This window comes from Eriocheir sinensis, chromosome 63, assembly GCF_024679095.1.
Source record: "Eriocheir sinensis breed Jianghai 21 chromosome 63, ASM2467909v1, whole genome shotgun sequence".
Classification (NCBI taxonomy): Eukaryota; Metazoa; Arthropoda; class Malacostraca; order Decapoda; family Varunidae; genus Eriocheir; species Eriocheir sinensis.
The window spans coordinates 4,259,220-4,271,945 of NC_066571.1; the positions used below are offsets into that span (position 1 = coordinate 4,259,220).

Genomic DNA, 12,726 nt, shown 5'->3' on the forward strand with positions numbered 1-12,726 from the left:
AAAATTTCAGTTGTTGAAACCCTACTCTTCTAAGTGGCAAAATGTGACTGATGATGGGGTCAAGAAATTAAGGCAATACAGAAAAACTTTTCTGCTCAAAATTTTCAAGGAAAATTGACCTTACATTAGACAAGCATGAAAATATTTGTTTATGCATAAGGTCAAATGGTGATTTTCTATTGTCCTGACAGGGGCCGCAAGCGCTTTGTGTCTGAGGGTGACGGTGGCCGCGTCAAGGACGACGCCTACTTCTGAGCAGTCAGCACACATTCCCGGGATGCCACTGAGGAGGGAGATCAAGTGGAAGTTTTAGTTGGTGTGTGAAATTTTTTTTTTTTAATTATTATTATTTTTTCTTGGAATGCATTTCCTAACATGACAATATTGTTGGTCTGTAATAATGTTAGAGTAAGACTAAACTGTGGGCCCTGAATATTATTATTTTCTTACATAAACTTCACACACACACACACACACACACACACACACACACACACACACACACACACACACACACACACTAAATGACAACTTAATCCCAGGCATTGGTTGGTTTTCTTTTTAAAAAATTCATGACTCCTGTGTGGCATCCTAAGCACAGTTCTTCAGGTGAAAGGAGATTGCAATTCCTCCTACGATTTGCCAGTGAAGGTCTCCTCTGCACACTAAAGACTGTTGCTGTGTGGACTGAGTTTCCACATTGTTTACAAGTACTTGTCCTTGGGCTTGAAATTTTGAGTTTTCTGCACTCTTTACTGTTTGATGAATATCTTGTTAAATTTCTGTACTGTGTGATACAGAAGGTTGGAAAAGACCATTTTGTATCGTGTGCATCTTTTCTATTTTCTTGTGTACTTGGGCATCAACTCTGTGTGTAAACAAGTGGAAACTGCTTGTACTGTAGACAGGTAGCGCGTTGCTTTGTTAGGTCCCCACACCTTATGCTTACCACCACTCCCTTAGCTGAAGACACAGGGACATGGATCTACATTTAAATTGCATCAGGAGGTGATGGAGACAATGTGTGCACAGAACCTGTGATCATTTGTGATTAAAAAGTCAGTTTTAATACTGCAGGTAATTAAAATAAATCTGATAGTGATGTAATGTAATCCATGGACTGCACTTTGGCCAAAGGAATGGTTGAGTTGGCTTGCTCCTGACAAGTCCCCTGCTGACGTGGTCGTCTCAAAGGATTGGCTGGAAGATTCGTTGGGATGTGGTCAGCCTAATTCAAAATTGGTTAAATTTTGACGATCAAGTTGGCTCTTCTCAAGCTTTATAAGTCCCTACTGAGCTGTACCTGTGTATTAATCATGCATATACTTGTTGTTGCAAATAGCAAGGGATTCATTGCTCATTTGTGAATACTATTTTTTCTATTGTGACTACTATAGGGAGGAAATATGTAATGTTTCTTCATTATAGTGTTTCTTTTGTCTTATAAGGTTCTCTTGCCAAGTTGAGCAAGAGCTGGAAGTACAAGAGTAAGTTTAGTTTTGAAGACTGCCAAAATACTAAAAATAATGAAAAAAAAAAAAAAGAAATGAGGTCTGGCCTTTCCAGAGCGAGAGGGGCCTGGGACCACTAAAGAGGATTGGTGTCAACACTTGTCAAGGTAGATGCATAGTGAGGACAGTGTGCCTGAATTGCATTCATTAGTAATCCTTTTTGTAGTAATTACAAAAATTATTTATTTGTTATAAATTTAACTTATTTCAATGAAATAAGTTTAGTTTTAGTTTATTTTCTTTGTTTCAAATACAACTGGCCTCAGAGGCTGTCAGTATGCATCTGGTTTTGACAAGGTATTATAATAATCTTGGGAATAACTGAACTGATTGTAACTGCACATGAAAAAGTACAAAAAAATGGCAAAAAATGGAAAAAATCTTAAATAAAAATTGCAAAATCAAGTAGTTTTATAAAATGATAAACCTTTATTTACAGTATTATGATCCCACCATGTTACCTACATATTTTACTCACTTAATATCCCAGAGTAGAAACAATATATTTTACTTGCTCTTAATATCCCAGAATAGAAACAGTCTTAATATATTGGTAAACTGCAGTGAGCAGTACTGCATAAAAACAACAACAATGATTACAAACATCAAAACAGGAAAGAAGGTTGCATTTACCTGATATTTAAAGAAGGTTGATGCTTTTATCAAAGACGATCTTTACATTAAATGCATCCAAGTGAATCAAGAATTAATATTTCCCATTACCCATCCTGAGTTTGGTGATGTGGATGTCTATTGCCTTGGTAAGTTATGTTTTGTGATGTCCATGCAGCACGGGAAACGGGAGGTGAACAAAGTCAAAAGACCAGATTTTGATCCCTCAAGCACAAACTTTAAATTCAGAAATGGAATGTCTTCACAAACACCCATCCAGGTGATGGGAAACTGCCCTAAACAAACTACAAATTAAGTAGATTTTTGATAACCCAGGACCTGCCGCTTCCGTGTACACAAAACACTAACATAATTGTCAGTCCTAGTTTTCTTGAAAACACTTATTTCTCCAAACTGCAACAGTACTTTCCCTTATCAATCTTACTTCATAACCCCCAATCGTCCTTGACATCCTTAGTAAGTCACCAATTTCCTCAGCTGGTGCTATAACGTCATTCCTTTAGTCTACATAATTTCTCCCCAGCCTCCAGCACCAACTACCCCATTTATAACATGCATTATGGCTTCCATCTTTCTCATTTCCTAATTTGTAATTTAGGAACATGGTCTTCTAATGCCTAATGTTAGGCTCAGGATGTGTTAATGTAATACAAACTGTGCCAACATGTGATGGCATTAATGACTGGTTGCAGAAACATTTTACGAGTGACAGCCATAAATTGAATGGCAGAAATGCACCATTTACATCATTTCTACCAATCATGTATGCATACTTTTATGCAAATATAAACACATCAACACACTATTACCATACAAAGTATGAAATGAAGTAAAAAAGGATGTCCACAGTTTTCTGACTGTGGAGTGATGGATGGTGGGGTGAGAAAATTCCCACTGCTCTGCCCTCGCTCCTGATGACTTTTGTAATGCATGTAATGTGGAGATGTATTCTAAATTCCCGTCTTTGAACAAGAAATTAATATGTTACAAACAAAAAAATTCCCAGTTCAACTCATGCAAAGTTATAATATATCACAAAGTCTCGTGTCCTCTCCATGGCTAAGAAAATGTCCTTATTTACCATACCTATAAGTGTCTAGTCTAGATATATATTACTCTGGAAAAGAAAATCAAGGGTAAAACATCTGACCCTTGAAGTTGAGCATCCGGGTGAAGGGAGGATGAGGGCAAGAGAGCAAAGAGTAACTGGCTGCTTTTGTAAAGTTTTTGTAACTGTTGAGGTCAATGGTCAGTCTCTCCTTGAGGTCAGCCAACACAAACTCCTTCTTGATGGGCAGGCTGGGGGTCTTGGGGGTCCTGGGGTTGGGGATGATGCGAGCACTGCCCGTGGAGGTGCTGTACTTGGAGCTGGAGACACTTGGAGAAATACTTGTGGCCTCCATACCCGAGGTGTTTCCCCCTCTCTCTGCTGCCTCACTCAAGGAAGAAAACCGCGGCCCCACACTATCCTTCTTGATTATCCCTGCAGGGCCACTGTCACCATTGACCAGAATTTCACTGTGTGAACTATGCCTTTCCTTGCCTTCAGTTTCTTCCTTACTATCACTTTCTGGCCTATAGTTACTGCTACCTCCTAAGCCACTAGCCAAAGGCTTCTTCTCACTCACTTCTTTTAATTTTTCAAGATATTTGTCAGCATAGTCAAGGATCACACTTGGGCTCTCCTTAACATCCTTATCTGGAGAACCTGATGCACTTGGTGACGGGGGAGGCAGGATTTTTTCCACTTCACTTCTAGATCCTTTGGGGACCTCTGTGGTTGCCACAATTTTACCATTACCATGTAGTATCACCACACTGCCCTCCCCAAGCTGGGTGTTGCCTACCACTTCCTCCTCCATAGCTTCCTCCTCCTCCTCCTCCTGACTAGCTTCCTGGTATGAAGGTTTACCATTACTACCACAGTCTTCTTTTTCTTCTTTCACCTTGTGTCCCATGTGGCCCTTCCATGGTGCCATTGGGTCCAGGATGAGGGCCACTTGATCAGCTAGAGACAGGGACCAGTCCTCTTCTTTCATGGAGCAGCAAGCTAGAGCACCAGGGTCCACTGGGTGAGCCTCTGTGATGTGGGAAGAAACAGGAAAACCTAATGAGTAAAATGATCACACAGTCATACTGACTTAATTGTCAGATGCATTCTCAAAATTCTAAATGACCAAAGTCAATATAATCTTTTTTCCAGAAAATCTGAACTACACTAGTCGTACAATGGCAACAATATGGTCTACATATCCCTTGCTTTGCGTGAACCTTTACCCTTTATTATTTATCATCTGGACCCTGCCTGTTAGGATGCCCTCGTGAAGAGTTCCCACTATGATCATCAGTTTTAGTACCCAATACTTCTTAAAATTACTGTATTGCTATTCCCTTCACCTCCAGATTGAGTTCTTTCAAGTAGCCAAAAGAAGGTGCAAGTGATATTGAAGATTAATTTAAGAATAAAAAGCAGTTCAAGTAGAACAAAGAAGCAAGTACATATTAGATAAGCTTAGGCTTCAGGAAACAGACAAACTTGTTTGCAAATAAAAAATAGAGTAAAAATAAAAGTGCTGAGAAAAAAAAAACGGTATACAGGTTTAACCCCATAATGACGATGATGCCGCTGGCGTCATATAGTTCTAGCAGATGTGGGCAACGAGCATGACGCCAGCGCCAGAGAGCGAGAAGCTATCTGGAATTTGAAGGCCACGCGTAACTAGGTCTCTGTCGATGCTAAGTGACTAATTGGCACCTCTTTTGTCCCTTCATCAGTAAAAAGTTGGAATTTGAGGGAATCATGGAATTTCAGCCAAATACTCAGTCCAAATGAAAATCTGATTTTACAGTAGGGTTATAAGGATGCTTTCCTACAACTTTTATTCAATGAGATTCATTCCAAAATAAATCAAATAAATAAAATAAAAAAAAGTTTTTTGAATTTCACTGCAGCTTTGACTCTCTGTAGGCAGTAAATTTCTGGGTCAAAGATTATAAACTATAATTTACAGACTCCATCGTGATAAAATGAGCAACTTTTCTTCAGTAAATTTTTCTGTACATCACACCGGTAAAAAGTTGGAATTTTGGGGGAATCTTGGAATTCCAGCCAAATGCAACAACCTAGAAAAAAACGGATTTCACAGCAGAGTGCGGCATAAAACTTTCTATAAAACACCTTTTATGACGTTTTCTCAGTTTCAAAGTTCATTTTCCGCTGACTTTTGCGTTCAGGGGGATCTCCCAAGAAAAACTTTTGCGGTCAAATAGGGTTAAAGTAATCAGCAATAGCCTTGCAGCCTTGGCTAATACAATGCACATAACCAAACATGACACCTTACCTGAATTGAATACATATCCCCCCGCTTCCACTACACACTGCCGGCCATTGGCAGTGAGGGTGTGTCCACTGCTGCCTGTGTTATGCATCCAGTTGTCAGGATCAAAGATGAGATAGAGGTACTTTGTAGTCTCAGCTAAGAAGAAGCTCTCCATACGATTTTCTATTGTGTGGTCGTTGACATTTTTCACCTGACGGAGAGGAAAACTGTAGTAAAATATATTGCAGCAATGGTAAGTTATTCAGTAGACACTATTAGATCATAAAAGGACACATGTTTGAGTTCTACCCATTTCAATACAGTTAATGTTACCCTTGTCAAGAAAGGAACATTGATTCCAGTGCAGCTTCAAGCTACTGGAACCATTTTATACACTATTGGCCACTACAACATTTAGATATGTTGCTGTAATGACACAAATGCTTCCCTTGTCCTCTCTTACTGTTGCATAACCACACTCCGTCTTGGCTGAGTGTTGGATGCTGACCACAATGTCAGCAGCCATCTCCAGCAGGTTGTGGTCCCTGGTGGCCTGAAAGAGGTACATCAGGGACTCCACCAGCTCAGGACGCAGTGGATAGCCTTCACGGTTATTGGGCGCCTCACTCTGTAATGCAATGGCTATGAATGGTTGCAATGTTCAATTTTAAGAGTAGGTATGGCACCATATTCATTACTGTCATGTAAATGGCACCATTTATACCTGAGGAATGTTATAAAATTCAGGTGTGAAGCCAAACTGTTTCCACACTTGGTGGTAATTGTAGACAATCCTTTGTGCAGTATTCACATCTCCTACAAGTGAAAAGTTCAAGGTGGTTAAGGAAATTCTTTTTATAAACTACTTCCAATGAAGAAACCATGCATGAAGAAAATATGTTTCATTGTCACAAACAGAAAAAAATAAATGTGACATGTGTAACACAGAATGAAGCAACTTAGTAACACTGAAGGGCATTTTGATAGAGGGTTGCCAACGCACCTACAAGCGTAAGAACCCCCGGCCAGTAGGCTTCAAGGGACTGAAAGACGGCCATGGTGACGTAGCCTTTGGTCATGGTGGCCCAGAGGTACCAGTCCTCATGGCGCAGGTGCTTCTCAATGGCTGCCCACGCCTGCTTGAAGATGGCCATGAGCTCCGGCCGTTGCAGTAGTCCTGCGGCCTTCACCAAGTACTCAAAGTAGGAGTCAATGCCAGCACCTGCCAGGCACCAAGGAATGTTAGTGACAATTTTCACAGAGATGATCCGAGCACTTGTCAAACATAATGTGCAAGTAATAGTGAGGAAACCACAGCCAAACGCCACCAGCACACAAATGCAAGTGCTGGATTATATTAGTGATACATAATTGCACTGTCTTTCATGCACTCAAGTACAATATTATTAGCACAAATGTATCTGAGTGCAACTATCTAATATGCACCCCTTCGGCCCTTCCTGCATCCTGTGAAAAGTCTGTAACCACCAAGACATTTATTTGAAGGGCTCATTTTGACAAAGTTTCCAATGCACACTGCTGAGGGTCACTACACTTGTGCTTTCCACTCTCCTCACCCTCTTGCTCATTATGAGTGTGTTATGATGATGCTTGTTTACTCAGCCTTAACAACACTCAAACCATAAGCAGTCTCAGCATTAACAAGTTTTTAACAGCCAAGGGACGAATCAATTTTAGGAGTGATATGGTAGAGTCATCATCCAGTATATAGATTGATGACTTCAGCACTTACCTATGCCTGAGTCCTGTGCCGTCCATCTTCCTGTCAGGACGTCAATGTGGTTACCTACAAGGTTAATGGTTGACCTGTGATTCCAGACCGCATGCAGTGCTCTTAATGCCACCTGGAAAAAGAAAGAAAATCAATGAAAGCAAACAGATAACTTATAATGTGGAAGAAATATAATATTGTTATGCCACCCCCCACAACACGCCAACACCGGTCAGGCAGGCGGCGTGCTGAAAACACAGGGTCGTGAACCTAGAACAGCTAGGAGGGCACCAGACACCGACAGCGGCCCACAGAACATTGAGGAGGGAACACTAATTCCTCGTTGAATGACAGGTTCCATACATAGTACAGTAGTTCTCGGGGCACAGGACAGATTATCCAGGGTACAAAGGGGCATGACCTGGGCACGCACAGGCACGCAGAAGCACATGAACAGGCACAGCTCAGTCAAGCGTCTCCACCTTGGCTCGTCACGTACACAACTCTCCTGCTCCCCAAGCCATCTCCCCTCTCTGTGTCTCACTTCCCCACATCCCCTGCACTTCTCACCCCGACTCTTGCACCATGCTAGTCAACACTTCATCAAGCTACTCACGATTTCATCATGTTACACATACAAACAGACACATACAACACAGACAAACATGCAAACACACCCACTGGTGTAAAACTATACAGCTTAAGGATTTAAGGTCAGTTTTGTATCAAAATGGAACTGTGAGAAAAAAATATACATAGTTGCATAGATCAGAGAACACAGATCCTATTGTCCAGTCTGGGTGATCTGTCCCCAAACCTAAGTGAAACTACATTTACAGTCACCAGGATACTGAATCCTTGCCTTAGAGGCGAACATTATGGTGAAGGAAGTGGTGGTCAAGTTTGTTTTCTAAATGAATCAATCACATTGCACTAATCTACTGAAGAAGGGAGCTTGTTCCATTTCCATAAAACAACACTGGTGAATAGAATTTGAACTGAATATCTCCCTTATGCTTTTCTTGAATAGTTTAAGATAGCTTTGTATTATATGGTTATGGAGTTATATTTGTTTCTTAAATAACCTAAGAACCTTCAAAACTTATTCAGTAGTTATTTGAAAGTTGGGTACAGTATGAACAGGGTTTTTAATACCAAGTAAAACCCCTCAAAAGAAAAAACTGTGAAAGGTTACCAGGTCATTGAGGAAATGGATAGGAATATACAACGCAGAAATGTGGCTGGATGAAAAGATTGGAAACCTTTTTTATGATAACCTGAAAGGGAGTTCATGCAAGATTATGAGGTATCAGGAAGATAGAAACAGATCCTTCACCTTGGCAGCAAAGTGAGTTGTTTTGTTTTATCTACTTCAGAAGCAGAGGTGTGATCATGCCATGAGTCTGAGATTAAGATGAACACTTAGTGCAGTGGTCCTCACCTCTTCATAGACAGGGTCACCAGTCAGTCTGGATAGCGTGCCAAACTCCACTATATAAGTGCCCACACCTGCTGTGCAGGTAACAGGTGTCTCACCCTCAGGCACTCCTTCACGCAGGTTCACCGTTCCATATGGCATTCCTGTCACCCAAGCAAAGTAAAAAAATATTAATGCAATATCTCAGAGATATAGCATGTATGTACTATTTCCAACAGTATTAAAGCAGCAGTAAATCCTGTAGCATTTCTATAGCAAATTGATATACAAAATTGACTAAAAGTAGGCCCCAAAGAAATGGATAAGACCTTCAGTACAAAAAATAATCACTGAATACATTGAAAAGATGATCTAAAAAAAAAGGCTGTGGAGTACTGCTGTTGACAGGTTAAGGATGTAGATCATATATCACAGCAACAAGAGGCGGGCTAAGAGGGAATTGCCAACTCTGGATATGTAACAAACATCATAGTGAACGGCTCAACTTTAGAAATGGAGGTAGTAACATCAAACTTAACAAAATATTGAGATGAATTGTTAAGAACTATTACAGATGAAGAAAGAATGAGGAATATGTGCTTCCAGTGTGGATATAAAGAGTTTAAAAGTTGAATAACATAAGGTGATTGTCAATGTCTGGTGATGTCCCTGACCTGTGGGAGTGTCAAAAGCTGGGAGGAGCCGGTCTGCTACATCCTTGGCCACACTCAGGAGAGGTCCAGAGCATGGCCAACCCTCTTCCACTTCAAGACCCATTCTGCAAACAACAGTATTGATTAATACACCATAAAGTTATTCAAATTAGACTGAATTATCAAGGAAAATCCTTGGACATCACAACAAAATTTAAAGTCATCAAGCTGGACATTTCTCAGCATTTTCTAAACACAAAGTGGCTTTCAGAATACCTAAGTGATGCTCTGTTTCACATTCTAATATCAAATAGAAGAAAACTAGGAATATTCATGGAGTTTCACAAAACTACAATAAACAGCAAGATGAATGAATGAGCATGAGCCAGCACCTTCTAGACATGAGGTGGCCACTGAGGAGACCGCCCAAGATCCTGATGTTGGTCTCAAAGACAGACACATTTATGTTGACATCAAAGTTGGCACGCTCAAGGATGAGACCAACGACTCGTTGGAACTCTGTCTTGTTGCCCATGACGGCCAGGGTGTCCAAGGCATCAATTAGTGTCAAGGAGTAGCTGTGGGAAACACAGGAGAGATATACGTGATGTGATTCATGTAAATTTGATTGAAAAAACTTGAGTTACATAAAATCAAATAATGAAACAAGTAAGAAATGCAAATTACATACTTTACTAATTCAAATTAAGGAGTTGGTCTGATATGGTTTCAAGCTAAATGTCAAAATTGTAAAGGCAAAAAAACAGCTCACCTAAATAATTTTAATATGATTTATACAATAATTTGGCAAATGGATGATTAGCAGAAATGGTCTCTGAACATCAACAAGCTGTTGCATTTTTAATTTCCATTACACTAACTCTGGACTTAGGCACAAGTAGTGGCTTTCTAGACCATTTTGTCCTGACACAATCAGATGCTTTTGTGGCTAGCAAAGACCATAGGGCAAATGGCAGATGGAAGAACACATAAACCAGCCATCCATGTGTATAAAAAAAAGTGAACAAATAACACAGTAACAATACTAGAAATTCTGGAACTATGAAAATAAGGCTGAGAAACATACCTATCATTAGAAATATACAAATTCATCCCCCAAAGATGCCTTAAAGGTAGATAATGTCACTTTCTAGTCTATTAATATCTGACATGTATTCCCAAACAACTGATTCCTGGGCTTAATTTATACTTAACATTATTTAATTATAGTGTAAATACAGAGCATATGGCAGAGAAAAGTTCCCGCTGTTCTCCGATTATGACTTTACCTTCCCCAAGTGTCGTGGCCGTCACAGGAGAGGGGCCGCAGCTCATCGTAGGGGTAGGCGTGATGCATGTAGCCGTCATAAGCATGATAGAACATTCCCCTCACCTCCTCCCTAAAAAAAGAGGCATTATGTTATCTCATGACAAAAAAGTAAGAACTGTATTGAGCCCAAGTAGCACCACACTACCAAGTAAGTCTGATGCACAAGAAATTGCAAAAAATTTACTAACATCTTGATGACCACTGAGGGTAAACCAACTTATTAACAAAGCTATAGATGTTTTTACACAAATCTTAGTTGTTCATTTCATTCTTTTGTGATACTTGAAATTAGTTTTCAATAATTAACATAAGTTGTACCTGCTCATCCATTACCATAAATTTTCATACTTTCTATGGTAAATTTGATTTGCATACTTATATATCTACTGACTTTCCAAGAGATTAGAACTTCTCTAAACCTCTTTTTCAGGGCAAATATCTCCTTTAGCTTTAAAAGAAAATGGTTAATACATATGCAGAAAATAACCCATGTTAATGGTTAGGGAAAATTCCCAGAATGAAGCCTGTCTCACTACGACAGACATGACATTTTTTTCAAGCTGTGGTATGCTTCTCAATGACCGGTAGCTGTTTGTCTATGACCACTACATATTCTTACCTCCTTTGCCCATCACTTAAACTGTTGGGCAGGCAGCTTTGGCGAATTCCATTTTCTTATCATTTTAGTTTTTAGTTTCATTGGCTACAGAGTTACAAATTCAGCAGCAAAGGTTACCATCCCTGGCTAGGTTACGAGACAGGAAAGGTTGGTTAGTTTCACTCCCACAAAATGCCAGTCCACGTAATTTTTTTTTTTTTATATAGTTTCCTTTTGTTCCTGTGGAATTCTTTTTTTTTTTTATAGTTTCCTCTCATTTCTGTGAAGACCTGAGATGGATCTTATCACGTAGCCATTCCTCGTCACCAAAACATGAGGTGAAGCTTGTGGGTCCAGGGATTGTTTGCATTCGTGATTGTTTAGGCTTGTGCTTGTAACGAGGAAAGGAAACTAACTATTCATAAGGACACCTCTTCTCTCTTTATCTCTCTCAAGGTTATCAAAGCGATTACAAAGGCGTTGACACATACATAATACACTTCCAGGCAGATTATTCCACTCTTTACCTTCATGATACCTGTGACTGCTAAAAGACCAGGTAAGTACTCATAAAGCCACCTCATCTATGTACACCTCCTTAAAATTATCATAGCAATTTATAAAGGCGTTAACACTTACATAATACACTTCCAGGCAGATTATTCCACTGTTTACCTTCAATTATTTACCGGTACCTGTGATTGCAAAATGCCCAGGTAAGTACTCATAGAGGCACCTCATCTATGTACACCTCCTCAAAGTTATCATAGCAATTTATAAAAGGGTTAACACTTACATAATACACTTCCAGATAAATTATTCCACTGTTTACCTTCACAATTATTTACCTGTGATTGCAAAATGCCCAGGTAAGTACTCATAAAGGCACCTCATCTATGTACACCTCCTCAAAGTTATCATAGCAATTTATAAAGGCGTTAACACTTACATAATACACTTCCAGATAAATTACTCAACTTATTTCACACCCCAAGACCACCCCCCGCCCCCACACCCCCCACACCCCCCAAAGGACGCCAGCTGTCACCTTAATCTCCTTATTTCCTGGTCGGACATGCCACTGGAGAGGGACACGAGGAGGCATATCTTGAGGAAGGCCGCGGGGAGGATAAATCTGGTCCTTGTTAGCATGTTTATGGGGCTGTTCTAAGGGCCTCCTCCTCTTCCTCATGCTCGCTGGCTGATGATGATGGTGATGGTGGTGACAGCTCTTTGACAGTTCCTCCCTTCTTTCAGTGCCTTATTTCGATTTATTCTTCCTCTAATTATAGTTACTGGGCACATATAAGAGAGAAATGACTGTAAGGTAATTGGGATGTGTGGGACTGTTAAAATCATGCCATACTTTATTTGACAGTTCCTCCCTTTCTTTCAGTGCCTTATTTCGATTTATTCTTCCTCTAATTATCGTTACTGGGCACATATAAGAGAGAAATGACTGTAAGGTAGTTGGGATGTGTGGGACTGTTAAAATCATGCCATACCTTATTTGACAGTTCCTCCCTTTCTTT

The 12,726-nt window shown here is 40.0% G+C and overlaps 2 protein-coding genes across 2 annotated transcripts in view; one reads left to right on the forward strand and one right to left on the reverse strand.

Moving 5' to 3' along the window:
* LOC126986879 (programmed cell death protein 4-like) overlaps positions 1 to 521 on the forward strand; it is a 39,683-nt gene extending 39,162 nt beyond the window's left edge. The window contains exon 8 of the mRNA XM_050843351.1: positions 192 to 521. Coding sequence (XP_050699308.1) covers positions 192 to 255 — 64 coding nt within the window. The 3' untranslated portion in view covers positions 256 to 521. The remainder of the gene's footprint in view (positions 1 to 191) is intronic.
* Positions 463 to 12,419, reverse strand: LOC126986878 (ER degradation-enhancing alpha-mannosidase-like protein 2). The gene is made up of 11 exons (XM_050843350.1): positions 12,243 to 12,419; positions 10,556 to 10,666; positions 9,659 to 9,844; positions 9,288 to 9,391; positions 8,638 to 8,777; positions 7,218 to 7,329; positions 6,468 to 6,686; positions 6,189 to 6,280; positions 5,928 to 6,092; positions 5,486 to 5,675; positions 463 to 4,224 (listed from the first exon to the last, which is right to left on the reverse strand). Exons 1-11 carry the CDS (start codon positions 12,344 to 12,346, stop codon positions 3,275 to 3,277), a joined length of 2,373 nt encoding a protein of 790 aa, XP_050699307.1. The 5' UTR covers positions 12,347 to 12,419; the 3' UTR covers positions 463 to 3,274.
* Between the last annotated feature and the right edge of the window lie 307 nt (positions 12,420 to 12,726).

Bases quoted from the DNA above. Each gene is read 5' to 3' on its own strand.
- LOC126986878 (XM_050843350.1), bottom strand. From the start codon at position 12,346: ATGCTAACAAGGACCAGATTTATCCTCCCCGCGGCCTTCCTCAAGATA. The intron at 9,845-10,555 runs GTAAAGTCATAA...TGTTTCCCACAG, and splicing joins GGCCACGACACTTGGGGAAG to CTACTCCTTGACACTAATTG. The intron at 6,687-7,217 runs GTAAGTGCTGAA...GGTGCCTGGCAG, and splicing joins GGCACAGGACTCAGGCATAG to GTGCTGGCATTGACTCCTAC.